Consider the following 16,940-nt stretch of genomic DNA (forward strand, 5'->3'; position numbering starts at 1 on the left):
CTGAAAAAGATCCCTGTAAAAGGGTGCATCTGTTATATTGCTGAGTTTTATTAATCTGTGTAGGCAGTGTAGAAATCCCAGGTTTTTTCCCTTGTGGCCCCTAATGAAAAGGTAGGAAAAGGTCTGAGAGGCAAGTTCAGCTGTATGTAATTGGCCAGCTAAAGACAAGTGAGCTGACAAGAGTAAAGGAGTTTTATAAGCCTGAATGATCCTTTGTCCTGATAAGTTTGGTTGGCTTGACACCACAATCCATATAAAAGGGTAAAGTTTTCTCAGCATCACACAGCTCAGATAAACATAGGCCCGCAGTCTTAGATGTTCCCCATTTTTAAACAGACAGAGATGATGAATGATTCGAACACCAGTTTATTATTCAAAACAATATCCAACATCACAATTTTCAAAGATTAGGGCAAAGACAGCTAGAAATTGTACAAAAAAACAAGCCAAACCAAAACAAAAAAACAACCCCAAAAGCTTTCTCCCAGAACTAATTTTCTACTTCAATACTTTTCAAATGTTCTATTTCTAGAAATGGGGCATACCCCGACTGTCACAATAAAAGTAAACATAAGTAAATTACCAAACTAAAATATCAAGTTAGCTTTGTTAAGACAAAGCCTTTAAAATAAAAGTCTTTTCCCCACCCCTAACAACTTAACAGAATGCTATACAAGGGATAACAGAATGCAATTAAATGGATGTGAATCAGATTGTCTCAGTAATGAGGACCAAATTCTGCTATACCCAAATTACTTCCATTAACCTCATGGGAGTTGCATACATATATATAAGGGACCAACATGACTCCTAATATCATTTCATGAAGAATGGGGAACTCACTCTTTTTTTAAGACCATTTCAAGTCTTTAGTTATAAGCAGCTTTTATATTTTATATTTTAGCTTTAAAACTGGATCACTTTCTCTTTTAACCGTGTCACCAATCTACAGATAAGGGACTAACTTTAAGCATCTGAGTACCCCATTGACATCAATCCTTAAGCCTTTGCTGTACTGGGGCCTGAATGAGTACAATTGTACCACTCTGTATCTTTTCCTTATTTTTCCAATGTAAGTGACATTATTTCTACAGAGTAATAAAGTTGTGAGCACAGTTTGATGAACTTACAGAAGGTAAAAATCATCTGAAAAACTGTAGTTTAAAACGGAGTATTTTGCGGCTTGCACAGTTGCCAATCTCCTTTCTCTCAGCAAGCTGTTATTTCCAGAGCACCAGGGCCAGTGTTCCACAGGCTGGCAAGCATCAAGGTAGAAACAACTGGAGTTTGCCATCCAAGGTGGCTGTGGTGAGCTGTAGTTCAAAAAGAAAAGAACACATGGTTTCAATGGAGTTCTTTTCAGTGAGTGAAGTTTGCTTAGATGAGCAGTGACATGAATTAAATAAATTTAGGAAGTATTTAAGCTACTCCAATAGCTAGAGGTCCAGAATTCATTTTTAAAACAGTTTAAGATACAGGTTTAATTAATCCAAGCTAGTCTGAAAATTCCATTTTTATTTGGATTTTTTCCCAATTGGCTATTTTCAAGTTTGGTGCAAAATCAGTTACCACATGAACAGTTGGAAAACCAAATTATATATAGTTAAACCATGCAGAAAAATCAAACAGGTAGGGGGTGTGGCTGTGAAATACTAAAAGTGGTGAGTGAATGAAAAAGCTGTAACAAATGACAAAGGAAAGCACTCAGTATTAATAAAGGTACAAATGAACGTTTTGCACATGAACTAATTTTCACTGGTGTTAAATGCAGTATAAAGATTTCCTCTAGGTGAAAGAACACTAAAAAAGGAACAAACTTTTTTTTTTTTTTTACAGAAAAGATACTTTAAAAGATGTGCATTTAAGAGCTCTATATTTATATATATTTATTCCTCACTATCATCCTCTCCTTGGTAATAAAACCAGAGTACACGGCACATTCTACAATTGCATAAACAGAACCTTGAAACGCAGCTGTGGTCAGAAAAGTGATGTACAAATGGCACCTGGTATTCAAGAGATCTACACCGGGTGTGTATCCAGAGTCATATCTGCTGATTTGAATAACAAAAATCTAATAGTCTATAATCTGCACTGTAGCTTGTGCTCTAAGCAATCCATCAAGATTGCTCTCACCAAGGTCACTATTGTCTCATGGTTGGACAAGTGACATGGCTCAAGGCTCTAACTTTGGTTGTCTTCTCTTCTCCCTGTTCTTCAGCATCCTTTTCCGCTATCATGATTTCAACCACCACCTCTACACTAAAGACTCCCTTATCTATTCTACACCCATGCCTTCTTCTGTTAGTTTCCTCATCTATGACCTACTCTCTATTGCATCTCCATGAAATGTCAAACCAAACACGGCGAACATAAAGCATCTCTGGAAATCCTCACTTCTCTCTTCCTCTTCAACCATTATCAATAATTTCACTATTCTTGTCATCCTGGTTCACATCTTTGTTGTCCTTTGACCTCAATCTCTCCTTCTCTTTCTTACTGTCTATTGCTCAATCTTATTATGTCTTCCTATATAACATGGCCAAAATCTTCCCTTGTCTCCATGCCTACTGCCCTAATCTGCTGTCATCTTCACTGCTGCAACCTCAAAACACACCACACCATTTAAACCTATGCAGCATGTTGCTTCTAAAATCATATGCTTTACCTGTCACTCCAACAGCCTTCTGAATGTCTCCATTGGTTCCCTCTCTACTTCTGTATCTGAATGTTGGAACGATGACAAGTAATATAAACTATCTGTTCGTTCTAGCCCTCTTCCTCCCACATATCCTCTTACCCTCCCATGTTGTAATATGTTGAATATAAATTGTAAAATCCTCAGGGCAGAGATCTCATGATTTTTTTAATACACATAATGCATACCACTGCCTATGGCAGGTTTCAGAGTAGCAGCCGTGTTAGTCTGTATCCTCAAAAAGAACAGGAGGACTTGTGGCACCTTAGAGACTAACCAACTTATTTGAGCATAAGCTTTCATGCATCCGATGAAGTGAGCTGTAGCTCACGAAAGCTCATGCTCAAATAAATGTGTTAGTCTCTAAGGTGCCACAAGTACTCCTTTTCTTACTGCCTATGGCATTGACCAATATGTCTCACTGTTCTCCATCTGTCTGTAGTCATCTGTTATTTCTTGTTTTACACTTAGATTATACGCTCTTTGGGGCAGGGAGTATCTTTTTGTTTTGTGTTCTTTGTCCAGTGCCTAGCACAATGGTGTCCTGCTCCTTATGTGCCATAACTGGGGCTCTTAGGTACTATGGTAATGAATGTGATAATAGTATAGTGCTATATGATGTAGGACAATAACACAATATGCTATTATTATAATTTACTCTTGTCAGCACTGCAGAACCAACTTAGCTCCAGGAGTTTGAGATAGGATTAAGTTAACCATTCAGTAGAATAGAATCTAACTGAAGAATTCTTATTGCTGGTGATGATGTATGAACCAGAAAGAGACCAGTTTCACTTTCAAGGCCAGCAGCTACACAAAAATGTCAAACTGACTGAGCTTGATATTGAATTATTCAAAGGCAATAAACAAGAAACATCATAATACAGTTTTAGAATAATTTTGCAGGGTATACCTAAACTGGAAGGATTGATCAGTTTCAAAGAGTTGACACTCTTTCTATAAACCTCCTCTATTTTCATTGACAAAAACCACAGAGCTTTTGAGAGTAAAAAGATTTTGAAATTCCAACAGTTTCTTTCAATCAACACTGATGTTTACTTATGCAGCAAAATGGTTTATTTGCAAACACAGGGCTGGGAAAAAAAGTCCTTTAGGCTGAGTCTGCCATGCAACTGAGCTGTTTTCCAGTTTTACATTCCATTGCTGAAGGATATGACAAGCCAGTGACGGAGAATTTCATCCCAGCACGTGAATGATCTTAAAAGAATTAGAGACTAGTTCTCCAAATTCCCCAGTGAGGCTAAATTTTGTGCAGGTTAGATAAAAAAAGTATTGCTGGTCTAAGCTTCTGCAGGCATTTCCAAATGTCAACAAGAAAATTATTTTTCCATGTGTGCACTCCCCTTCCCACCTCCCTGACCTCCCACACCATGTAATCCTTATAGTTTCATAAACAATGACTAAAAATGCAACACTATTTACTACAAAGCTGCCAAGTTTGAGCCAGCAGCTGAAAGAAGATTTGTACAGGGCTGGAAAAAGAATGTACAGGGTTGGAGCGAGATCAGGAGTCTGTATTCATGAGTCACGTTTGATTGAGATCTGGTTTATTCTCATAAGAGAATTAATTTACGCAAACTACCTCAAAACTGGCATTTAAATGGCATTTCCACTCAGCTGGTGTACATTAGCACAACTGGTAGGCAGGGACTGGCTGACACAAGAACTGGAAAGGGGATCTGGAGACACTGCTCACTAGTTTGAATCCAATCCACGTTGGAAGAGAGCAAAAGATGTTACCACCTGTCCTCTTTACTGCAGCCTATATACACTGAGTTTGGTAGCCTCACTCCAGTTACCAGTGTAGACAAAGTCCCAATTCACAATTGGCAACCACATTGGCAGTCTCAGCAGACAGGCCAAGGATGGAATGGGTATGGAGACTGAACTCTTCCTGTCAGGGCCGGATTAACCTTTTGTGGGCTTGGTGCCAAACATATTTGTGGGCCTCCAAGGGGCAATGGAGCATGGCACGGGTGTGGGTAGGGGGGTCAGTCCCCAGAGCGAGGGGCTGGCCAGGGACATGGTATGGCAGGGACGGCCCTGCTCCGCCCAGCCCAGTGCGAGGGCACTATTTACAAACCAGCAGTTGCCAGACGCACAGTGGCCTGCCTGGCCCTGTGCTGCCAGCATACCCCTTCCTCTCAGGGGCAAGCCATGCCATGCCACACATACCCCCGCCCAACACTGGAACACCCTCCCCCTCCAATTCCCTAAGACCAGAGACCCGCCCCCCCCGGACCCACTGTGCCCATCACACACACCCCAGATCCTCCCACAAATGCACAGTGCCCTGGCCAACACCACCCCTGCCCAGCCCCCGACCCTCCTCCACACCCTGCCTCCCACCTGCACTCACCGGCCTCTCGGAGGCGACTGTGTCTGGCAGGCTGAGCCGCCAGCTGCAGCGAGGGCTGGTCCCGGGGTGTGGAATTGCTCCCGCCCTTTGGGAGTGGTGTGATCAGCCAGGCCAGGGCCTGTCCCAGATGGGCTCCCTCAGGACCCACTTGCCTGGAGGGGCCCAGCCGAGCCCCCCACACTACTCCCCCCCGCCCCGCACAACTGGTCGAGACTGACCATGCTTCTGCACCAGTCCCAGGCGGCTCAGCTCCAGGGAGACAGGTGAGGCCCCACAGGTGATGGGAAGCAGAGACTGTCAAGAGCCAGAGGTGCACTGGGGTCTGGCCAGGGAGCAGAGAGGAGCCGGAGGGTGGGGCTAGGAGGTGAAGAGGAGCCCTTGGCCAGCTGGCGGGCAGGCCGAGAGGAGCAAGTGTTGGGAGCCTGCGGGCTGGTGGGGTCTCAGGGCACAGTGCAAGCAGAGCAGGCCAGGGCCCCTTCTGAGCATGGGCCCGGCTCCATGGTGCCATTGTGAACCCGGAACTGCCTCTTGTACTTGAAGGTGGTGTATCCAGATCAGAACTGAAGCACATTAGAGGTGCTTGGGGGAAGCTTGCATTCAGGGATGTAATGCTGTTTATATGTCCCCAGGCACTAAATGTAATGTGCCCCTTCCTACACAACACAGACATCCCCTCTTTCCATGCTCTACTCTTTTCATCACGCTTCAGAAATTCCCATCCTAACCCATTCTGCCTGTCCCCGCATACCTCTAACAACACTGCCTCTTCTCTTTACCACTACCATTCCCAAGTCCTTGATGGCTCTGCCCTCTCCTTAATGGTCCCTTCGTTTCTCAACCCACTTATGTTGGCGGGAGATTAAAAAAAGGCTTCCTCCAACTTCTGCTTCTCCCCTGGGTGGATAGTTGCCTCTTCACATGTACTGCGGTGTATGGCTGTTCCTAGAGCCACCACTGGTTTTAGGAGGTGCAGTGGGAAGACAGGTTTCAGAGTAGCAGCCGTGTTAGTCTGTATTCGCAAAAAGAAAAGGAGTACTTGTGGCACCTTAGAGACTAACCAATTTATTTGAGCATGAGCTTTCGTGAGCTACAGCTCACTTCATCGGATGCTCTGCTCAAATAAATTGGTTAGTCTCTAAGGTGCCACAAGTACTCCTTTTCTTAGTGGGAAGACAGTTTAGGTGGGCAGGAAGCTTTAAAAGAAGCCAGTGGCTGCCAAAGGAGCTTCTTGCAGAGAAGATAGGTGCTTGGCATCCTTGCCTGACTCCTGATGATCCTCTGCTTTCCCTTTTGACACTCCCAGTTGCTTCTCCTCCACCCTTTCCTTCCATAGGCCAATCAGTGGCAGAGGAAGGGGAAATTCTTACAATATGACACTGCGCACTGTGGCTCTTGTAGGGCTCTGCAGCTTCACGGACCCCAAGCACCACTGGGGTATCTGGGACACAATTTATGTCAGTGTTGCATAGCTGCTTTCTGTCTGTCCTCCCAGGACTGTTGATAAATGGACGATTTCAGTATCCAAGTCTGTCCATACAGCACCTTTTAAGAGCAGTGAATGAGGAAACCACTGCATGTTTGGAGGTTCAGTTCAGGTAGGCAATCAGAAGTCCACATGATTAATTGTAACTCATCCAAGCCTCTTGAGTCTGCAATGTTTTCTTGTCTGTTTCAGGTAATTCTATATGGTATCCTCATTGTAGTGCCCAGCTACTTACTGAGCTAGACATTGTTCCAGAAATCACAAAAGAATGATTTCTTGTCAGATTTTCACCATTTCCTGCTTCCAGGCTGGTGCACAGAAATTATTGTTTTAAAAGTTATACAAAATACTCTATCAAATCTCCTATAAAGTTGGCCAGTATTACAGTACTAGGATTAAGGTTAAATTTTCAAAAGCATCTAAATGATACAGGAGCCTAAGTCTAATTAGAAGTCAATAGGTCTCATGAAAATGGGACTTAGTAGCCTAAGTCACTTAAACACTTTTGAAAAATTTATCCTAAGTCAAATTTTACCCTAACGTCACCTAGTGAAATCATAAAGTATCATTCTACTCTGAAAACACAGTATATTAAAAATGACACCTTACTTAAAAGACCTACTATCTGTGAGTATTGAGACTCTACTCTGTTGACTTTACTGATTAATATATAGTTTTGCTACTTTTTTATTGCTGAAAGCATACGATAGGCAGAAAATCCAGCTCCAAGTGTGTGTCCTGGATTCTATCAATGGATTTGTAATTAAGATAAAACTGCAGGTTCATTGAAGATCCATGTGTGTGTCAGAAAGAGCCCAGCTTGACTTTCAGACTCTATGACGAGATTACACAGCTAGAAGTTAAAAAAAAAAGGTATCTGTGAAATGAGTACATTTGTTGTGGAAATCACGGAAAGACAGAGGGGCCCAGGATGACATTTTGATAGAATGTTACTTTTTTCGGCGTATACCTACATTTTAATTAATAGAACACCTCATTAAATTTTGGTACAGTTAACTGCAGTTTGTACTAACATAGATCATGGAGGCTACTGAGTGTTCAAGCCACAGCTCCTTGGATAGTTCTGAATCCAGACACTGGCAGCTATTAAAATTAGGGATGAGAGAACGTGCTCAAGTATATTTAGAATCTATTCAAATTTTGAACAAAACAGTCAAGCAAATGAATCAATGTTCTGTGGACAAAACTTCTTCAAATGTATACCAGTGTGTAGTTTCTAGGTACACTTAAACTACTTTAGCAAAAATCTCACAGTAGACAGAGGATCAAAGAGTACTTCCCATTATTCCTGCATGTGCAGTCAGCACGGAAATGTAACAGTAACAAAGAGCAGAACAAAAAAGTAGCAATGGAAGCACTAACAGGAAGAAAAGCAGCAAGATAAGGACTGAAAAACTGAAGGTGTCTGGAAAGATTCAGAGGCGTATTTCTCAGCTCGTTAAGGCTCACAAAGTGTGACAGACCCAAATGAGGGGCACAATCCACACACACACAAAACTTAAAATGATGTGTGATTCATACCTTTAGTGTAAATAACTAACACTTCAGTTTCAGGATTATGCAAATGTTTTTCAACAATAAAAGTGAGGTGATATCAAATTTATGTGAAATGTAGGTAACCTTGCAACTCAAATGTGCAATGTCCTTTGATATGATGTAAACTCAGCTGGTATAGCGAGATGACTGGTTTTGCATCTGTTGTTCTGGCAGGGGCTGCAGACATATCTCCATTGCTACAATGATCAAAACTGCCCCAGGGGTGCTAGAACTAGGGGTGCTGCCACTCCCCTGGCTTAAAGTGGTTTCCACCATCTCCAGGGTTCAGTTTTGATCAATGGCTTTCAGCAGCCCCACTACAAAAATTGTTTCATACACCAATACACCCCCCATAACACCTTTCAAGATCCCTAGGTCCTACACATGCCTATTGCAACATGTGGTGTACCTTATCCAGTGCTCTAAATGTCCCAGTAGCAACTATGTGGGTGAAAGTAGACAAATCTGACACTCTCGGATGATCATTGGCTGTCCAACATCTTGACAGATGAAAGGAGATGTGACAAAGTCGGTCCATCAGTGGTGCTTACCAATGGTATGGGAAAAGAGCCCGATGTATGAGTGGCAAACCTTCCCACAGTGGCTACAGGCCCATCTGCCAGACAGGTTGGAGCATACTCTGCTTCCTGGCTCACCTGTGGGCCTCAGCTTGGGCTCTCTGATGGCTCTGCATGGTGACTGCACCAGCCTTAACCTGGCTTCTCCAAACTGAGTGATTGTGGGCAGGATTTTCCCAGTTTTCAGTGGGACTGCTGAATTTCTTGAGGCCTTGCTTGACCTTGTCGCTATATCAGAGCTTTGGCCTTCCTCTGCATTGCAGGCAGTTCTTAAGTTGGCCACAGAGCACTGCCTTTGGCAGACAATCTTGGGACATGCGCTCATGTCCCAACCAGCGAAGCCTGAAAACGTCTTGCATAGTCCACATAGACTGTAGACCAGTTCTCTGAAGGATCTCGTTATCGGTGATCCGTTGATCTCAAGTAATGAATGAATGAACTCACACAGGAAAGACAAAGATAAAAGACCAAAACACCTTATCACGTGTGAGCGAACACTTTTCACAAAGCGATCACTCTGTATCTGACTTTTCAGTCCTCATTCTCAAAGGAAACCTGCACAAAACTTTCAAAAGACAAGCCTGGGAACTTAAATTCATATCTTTGCTAGACACTCAAAATCATGGACTGAATAGAGACACTGGATTTATGGCTTATTACAATAATCGGTAAACCACTAACAACACTTCCCTCCTCCCCCAGCTACTTTTCTCCCTCTGCCCATGACTGGAGGCATGTTAATGGGCCACTTCACCTTGAATGGTCCTTTGTATGTGTTAACTACATATGCTAACCAATCTGTTCAAACCTTGTATATAACAGTGACACTTTGAATTAGTTTCCCAGACCTGAAGAAGAGCTCTGTGTAAGCTCCAAAGCTTGTCTCTCTAATCAACAGAAGTTGGTCCAGTAAAAGGATATTACCTCACCCACCTTGTCTCTAATCAGTAGTATGTGATTAATGAGAGGAGAGAACTTCAATTGGTGCAGCAGAGGTTTCGCTTGGGGACGTATAGGAAAGACTGGATGCTTATCCAGACTGTGACAAAGCTCTGTCCTTGCCTCCATGGGTCCCGCGTTTCCTGGCGGATTTCGCCAGCCTGAGAGGCTCACTGTGACCCACCATGTAACCCTTCTCTCTCTAGAGACAAGCAGCACAGTCTATTGAGCCATTTTCATCATAAGCCAGCGACAGAGGTGAGGAGAAGTTATCCTCCCTTGCACAGTCTCTGTTGTCTCCCAGTCTCAGTGATTAATCAGGGGGCAAAGGGGCGGGGGGGAGCCCGGGCCCACCCTCTACTCCGGGCTCCAGCCCAGGGACCCTAATAGTATCAGCTATGGTAGCTGACCTTTTAGAAACATAACACGTGAAATTCCCTGGGCTACTTCTCCCACAGCAGCCCTCACTTCCTCAAGCTCCACTTCACCCTTACCTCAGGGCCTCCTTCCTTGTGCCTGACATGGTGTGTACTACTCAGTCTCTCCAACAGCGCAACTTCCTCCCATGGCTCCTGACATGCCCACCCACCTGACTGACTGGGAGGCTTTTAACTAGTTTCAGCCAGCCCCTGATTGGCTTCAGGTGTCCCAATCAACCTAGTGTTCTCCCTGCCTTCTGGAAAGTTCTTAATTGGCCCCAGGTGTCTTACTTGACCTGGAGCAGCTGCCATTTCACTTATCCTGGTACCAGGGATTTGTTTAGCCTGGAGCTAATATATCTATTTCCCACTGCTTTTCTACAGCCATCTGGCCTTGCCCCGTCACAAGACCTATTCAAATTCTCTCACTTCCCATCACCATGACCACTAATGCCTGTTCATTTCCTTTCTTCCAATGCCACCACCCCCATAGCCTCTTCTGCATTCCCACTCCCCCATATTACCCAGGCTCATGGCATCACCCAGTCTTGCAAGACTCCATTGGTAATCTTCTGGGTTCCACAGTCTCATTGCTGGGCGCAGGTACAGGGTTTTGGTGCAAATTTGTGCATCCTGGGACTTCCCTACTCAAAAGAGGGGCCCCAAAGTTCAGCAGGCAACTGTGACAGTAATTACCTGAGTTCAGATTTGGTGAGTGCCTGGGGGGAAAACTAACCAACACAGATCTGCCAGAGAATGCTGAACATGAGGTGCATGTGTGGCAAGTAGGGTGATCAGATGTCCTGATTTTATAAGGACAGTCCCGATTTTTGGGTCTTTTTCTTATATAGGCTCCTATTTCCCCCCCCCCCCCCATCCCCATCCCAATTTTTCACACTTGCTGTCTGGTCACCCTAGTGGCATGGCACATGCATGGTAACTGCATCTTTTAGAACAAGATATTCAGAAAAGCCTACTTATACCAATGGATCAGCAGATGATAGGTGCAGTCCCCACTCTATAATACAAGAAGATCTTAAGAGGGGTCCTTCCAGCACCTTGATTCCTCCACTGGACTAGCAAGATTTTTAGGGAAAACTGCCATAGACTTTAATCCCTTCAACAGGCAAGCAGTGGGACCTGGGGCGATCCACTGACAGATCAATTCCTCCAGTAAACATTAAAGACACCTTTCTTTGTATTCACTGTATATTTCATTTACATTAAAACCATTCTATAAAAATACAATTAGTACAGAACATTGCTCTACTCAGCAAAAAAAGTTTACCTGAAAGAACTTGAAAGAAGAGCTACAGCAGATAAATAGGAATCATCACTTGGATTCAAGATTACACAAAACAAATAGTTTATGAAGAAAGCATTTCATCTCCTCCTTATCCCAAACAGAGAGGCCTTAATTAAGCATAATAGTCTTCTGCTTATTTGATTATAGAGGCCAGGCTGAAGTACAATAAATTAGGATATTGACAGTGGAACTGATAGGCTATAATGGAGGGGTCATATTAAAGTAAAGAAAGCTTAAAGATGGAACACAATGGTGGAAGGATGTTAACTGTCCTTTATTTTGGAAAAATTAAGGTGAGCATGAGATTAATTACAAGGCTCAAAGAATTTTCCTGGAATTCTTCCTAGTACAGTATGCAGTTTGCAAAGAAAGCTCGGTCCACAGTTTGGTTTTGAGAAATATCCTTCTATAGTGATGCCACACCAAAGGAGGTGCTGTAAATTAGAGGTTTGTGGCTTTACAAAGTTCCAGCTGTTTGATTTTAGATGAAGGTATGCATAATACAGATTTTATTTTTGATATTTCACATCTGACATGCTTATTGTGTGTGCTATAAATTAGGGAGATACAGTGTACTTCTGAAATTATTCAGAATTGCTTTCATTCGGATTATTTCCTCATTACAAACACACACACATTCCAGCCTGAGCCTGAATAGTTACACCATAATTAAACAGCCCTGCAACCCAAGCCCTGAGAGCCTGAGTCATCTGACACAGGCCAGCCATCGGTGTTTAACTGAAATGTAGACATTCCCGTAGGGACATCCAGAGCATGGAGGTTGCGTCCCTGACCAACTTGGCTAATAGACACTGATGGACCTATATTCCATGAACCTATCTAATTCTTTTTTGAACCCAGTTATTTCCTTTGTTTGTTTTAAACCTGTTGCCTATTCATTTCATTGAGTGATCCCTAGTTCTTGTGTTCTGTGAAAGGATAAATAACACTTCCCTATTCGCTCTCTCCATGATAAAGCAGTGAGAAGGCATCACACATTCTAACTTGGGTAAGAACACTAGCCAGGTACTCAGCTGGTGTACATTGGCTTGGCTCCATTGATTTCAACAGAGCTACACTGATTTACACCAGCTGAGGATCTGGCCCATTATGTCTCCCTAAATCATCTCTGAAGCTTCATACAGATCAATAACTCTTCACTTCCTAACCTAACCTGCTGCACAGAACGAATGAGAATTGTTAAAACAGTTGCTGAAGTTCACTCTAGAAGTGAGCACATTTCTGTTTCTGAAGCAGTAATTCCCTATGCGTAGTTTGTACATTAGTTTAGATTTGCAAATCACCTTTTGAATACTTCATTTTCTAATCTGTTCTTTTCAGATTCTTATACAGTGTCCATCATCGTGGTAACTAAAGTGATTAAAGGAACAATATGAAAGTGTGGCATCCTGTGTTAGTATTTATTATACACTAGAGCTGCATATGGGAATGCGGGGGTGGGGAAGAGAGTAAATGACAAAGATGACAGTGCCTGCAGCACTCTATTTCAAAGGACATCCTGCCAGTGATTAATGTCTGTGCTGGATGAATGTGAAGTATGTATTCAATTCTGCCTTTGAACTATGACTCAAGCAGTGCTGCCAAAATATATTATTTTCAGGACAAACATTTCACTAGTTCTGAAATCTGCAGCTGACTTGAAAGCTAGGTCTTACAGATTCATAAATTGTAAGGCCAGAAAGGACTGTTAGGATCACCTTATCTGACCTCCATCCTAAACACAGGACAAAGAACTTCATGCAGTAATTTCTGCATTAAGATCACAGTTTGTTTGAGCATTGGCATATATTTTTAAAAGACAGCTAATTTAAACTAAGTGATACAGAATCCACCATGTCCCCAGATAATTTGTTCCAATCATTAATTACCCTCACTGTTAAAACTCTGTGCCTTATTTTCAGTTTAAATTTGCCTAGCTTCAACATCCAACCACTGGATTTCATTATGTCATTTTCTGCTAGATTAAAGAGCTGTCTACCATCATAAATCTTTCCCCCAGGGGTACTTGTTGACCATGATCAAGTCAAACTCTTAACTTTCTCTTGGATAAACTAAATAGAATGAGCTTCTTAAGAATATCCCTATACAGGTATGTTTTCCAGACCTCAAATAACCCTTATAGCTCTTTTCTGAGCCCATTCCAATTTTTAACATCTTTTTTGACATGTGGACACCAGAATTGGACACCGTATTCCAGTAGCTGTCTCACTAAGTAGTGGCTGTATACAGATGGAATACCATCTTTCTATTCCTTCTAGATAGTCCACTGCTTAGGGAGGGAATTACACATTCTAACTTGGGTAAGAATACTAATCAGGCCTCATACCTACAACATTGCATTGGAAGCTCATGCTCAATTGCTTATCTACCATGACCCTTAAGTCCTGTTCATTCATCCTACCTTCCAGGATACAACCTCCATCCTGTGTAACCTACATTCTTTGTTTCTAGATGTATGATCTTGCATATGGCTGTGTTGCAATGTGTGTTGTTCAAATGAGCCCAATTTACTAAGCAGTCGAGTTCAAACTGTATGACTGACCTGACTGCTCCACCAATTTTTGTGTCATGTACAAACATTACTAGCAATGATTTTATATTTTCTTCCAGATCATTTACACAAATATTGAACAGCACTGGACCAAGAACAGATCCCTGCAAGACCCCACTAGAAACATGGCCATTGGATGATAATTCCCCATTTACAATTGCTTTTTCAGGTCTATCCGTTAACCACTTCTTACTTCATTTAATATGGGATGCAGATTTTATACAGTGCTAATTTTTTTAAAAAATGAATATCATGCAGGACTAAATCAAATGCACTACAGAAGGCTGCTACAAGATCCACTATGTTACCTTTATCAGCCAAACATGTAATCTCATAGATAGGAAGACATCTTCCTTGAAATAGTTATTGATACATATATCTTTTCTGGAACACGCATCATAATTTTAACATCCTTGTCTTGTACTAGATCTGTAACCATTGCTAGGAATTTGTACTCCACGCCTCTTCTACACACTATCTTTCTTAAGTAGGGTGTATTCAGTGATTTTACCAATTTCAGCTGTCAATTATTTCAGTAGGTTACCCTGAAGACTGAGCATTGAGACCAAAGCAGTACAAGCCATACATCCTCCTCTCACCAGAGAAGGTGGCCCAATGTTCCACAACCCCACCCGCACAAACCTCCCTAATCTTACAGCACTTATCTAGCCAATTTTTTACCTGTGAAATGTGGACTAGGAACTACATCCAAGATCACCTGTATTTTCCTGTCCTTCAGCCCCCTTCTGAGATCCCTGAAGCTTTAATGATCTGCAAAATGTATTCCAAAGCAGCGTCATTCATGCTAATATCTATCATAACCAACAGATCCTTGTCTGCAGCCTTCAGAGTCCCGTTCAGTCCCTCAGTGATGTGTATTGTCTTTGCTTCAGGAAGACAGCCCACAACCTGCTGTTCTTTTGCCCCCTACTGAACATTTTATCCACTCTCAGTAACATTGAGTCACCGATGAAGACTGTCTGTGGTCTTCTTTTGAGCATGTTTGATGTCCTCAAGGATTGGGCTGAGCATCCAACCTCAAGTGTATCCCAGGGAGATCCCAGTTCCTCCTCCTCTCAACTGGAATCTTCTAGTGCATTATAAACAGCTTCTGCACAGAGTACCTGAAAGTGATTGGCTATCTCTATATGAAGTGAATGTCTCCTGGTCCTCTTTCCTCCAGCAGTCTCAGACTGTCCATCTTCTACTTCTGACTGTACACAATGTCTCCTGCTTCCATTTTCTTATTTTGTCACAAACTGCCAGTTCTCCTCTCTGTTTTTCATTCTCCTGTTCCCTTGAAACCAATTCATTCTCCCGCTGTGTCCGTGGAGGTGCTGCCCACAGCTGGTTGTCCAAGAACTCTTCTGTTTCTCTGATGCTAGACAAGGTCAATCACTGCCCTTGAGACCTCAGAATTTTTTTTTCCAATACAGCCATCAACTTGTACTTTGTGCATAGGGAGTCTCTATCTTCAGACAAAAAATAGAACATGGCACAGCCCTTGCAGGTTACAATAACTTTTCCATTGCTGGGTATGTAGAGCTGTACATGCAAGAAAATTTTTTCCTACAGTTTTCTTTGCTAACTCCCTCAGAAAAATACCTGTTAGCCTCTTCTGATTGCCTGCTTAGGAGTTCACTTGACAATGATTTTTATTCTTAGATTCCATGGTCAGCTCTGCCCCATCACAAACAGACTCAAAACAACAGAGTGCTCTCACCTGTCCTGCTCAGGTGCCCTAACAGCCACACAGCCCTTGCAGAAATCCAGCTAATGAACAAAGAGATCACACATACAACTCCCCAAGTCCCTTCACCTCCAAGCTCAATATCTACAATTACTGCACAGAAATTCCACTGGTAGACTCTCCTCACTGTAATGCAGCACTGTCTTGATTAGATTCTGTCTGCATTTGTTCAAGAAAGGAGGGACAAACACCAGACAAATGACAACATTAAGTTGTTAGCCTGGATTATCCCTGGTGATGTCCCAAGCAACCAGTTCAAACAGGGGATGATAACCAGGCAACAGGATTCCAGGTGGCAAAAGGTATGTGCAGTATATCTTTCTTAACCTTAATTTCCATCATATTCACAGTTGTTTGTTGTTCCAGAAGTCTATGCATAAAATGGAACTTCCTTATTTGTTCATTTCCTTTCGATGAACAGTTCAGATGCAATTCTGTGGATTAGGACAAAATAGCAGGCAACAGTATTTCCTGGTTCATATTAAATGTAGAATACAACTTCAATCTGACTTCAGGCACTGTCATGAGGATTACAGCGTTCAGGGGATATGCATCTAGATGGCCCTTGTACCTTACAGAATAAGGGTATGTAGTTCCCTGGATTGCAACAATAAATAGGATCATCAGGTACAGTAAACAGACATTCTTTTGAGGCTCAAAGGGATGCTGTGAGAACACTGTGAACCTAATTTTAATGGAGGAATAGTTTCAATTTTTCTATGATTTCAGGCGTTTGGACACACCTGTGTGGTGGCCCATGGAAAAGTGATCCAATGCACCCAAGAATGCTACAATATTTGTGTAATATGCTGTAACTAAAGCATTAACCAAAACCAAAACCAGACAAGGTAGCAGGAATTCCTGAACCAGAAGGAAAATATTTCCCCATACACTAAGGAAAAAGACTGCTTTCAGGAGAATATGTTGGCAAATATGACCTTATCTGACAGCATCCTCTTTCTTTCACACACCCTCCTCTTGGTTGCTTTTATGATGAATACTACCCTATATTCTGCTTTTTCAATACATAATTTATGTCAACTTGCATTCACATATACCAACGTATGAGGCATAATTTACACCACCATTTAAGTCACCTGTTTGGTCTTTCAGCTTTGCATGATTCTTACAGAGTATGCAGTCCTGTAAGTTAAGGATGGAATTTTAAAGCCAAATTCTTTGCTGGTATAAGTGGTCAAAACTCCATAGAAGTCAATTGATTTCAACTTCTTCCACCCTATGGCACAGTATATGTTTA

The 16,940-nt window shown here is 42.3% G+C and overlaps 1 protein-coding gene across 1 annotated transcript in view; it reads right to left on the reverse strand.

Annotated features, from left to right (window-relative positions):
• Positions 1 to 350: 350 nt before the first annotated feature.
• The window catches only part of WDR27 (WD repeat domain 27), a 189,381-nt gene continuing 172,791 nt past the window's right edge, over positions 351 to 16,940 (reverse strand). Inside the window, exon 25 of the mRNA XM_084622670.1 lies at positions 351 to 1,313. Coding sequence (XP_084478796.1) covers positions 1,266 to 1,313 — 48 coding nt within the window. The 3' untranslated portion in view covers positions 351 to 1,265. The remainder of the gene's footprint in view (positions 1,314 to 16,940) is intronic.

Source organism: Lepidochelys olivacea (assembly GCF_965140295.1).
Source record: "Lepidochelys olivacea isolate rLepOli2 genome assembly, chromosome: 3".
Taxonomy (NCBI): domain Eukaryota; kingdom Metazoa; phylum Chordata; order Testudines; family Cheloniidae; genus Lepidochelys; species Lepidochelys olivacea.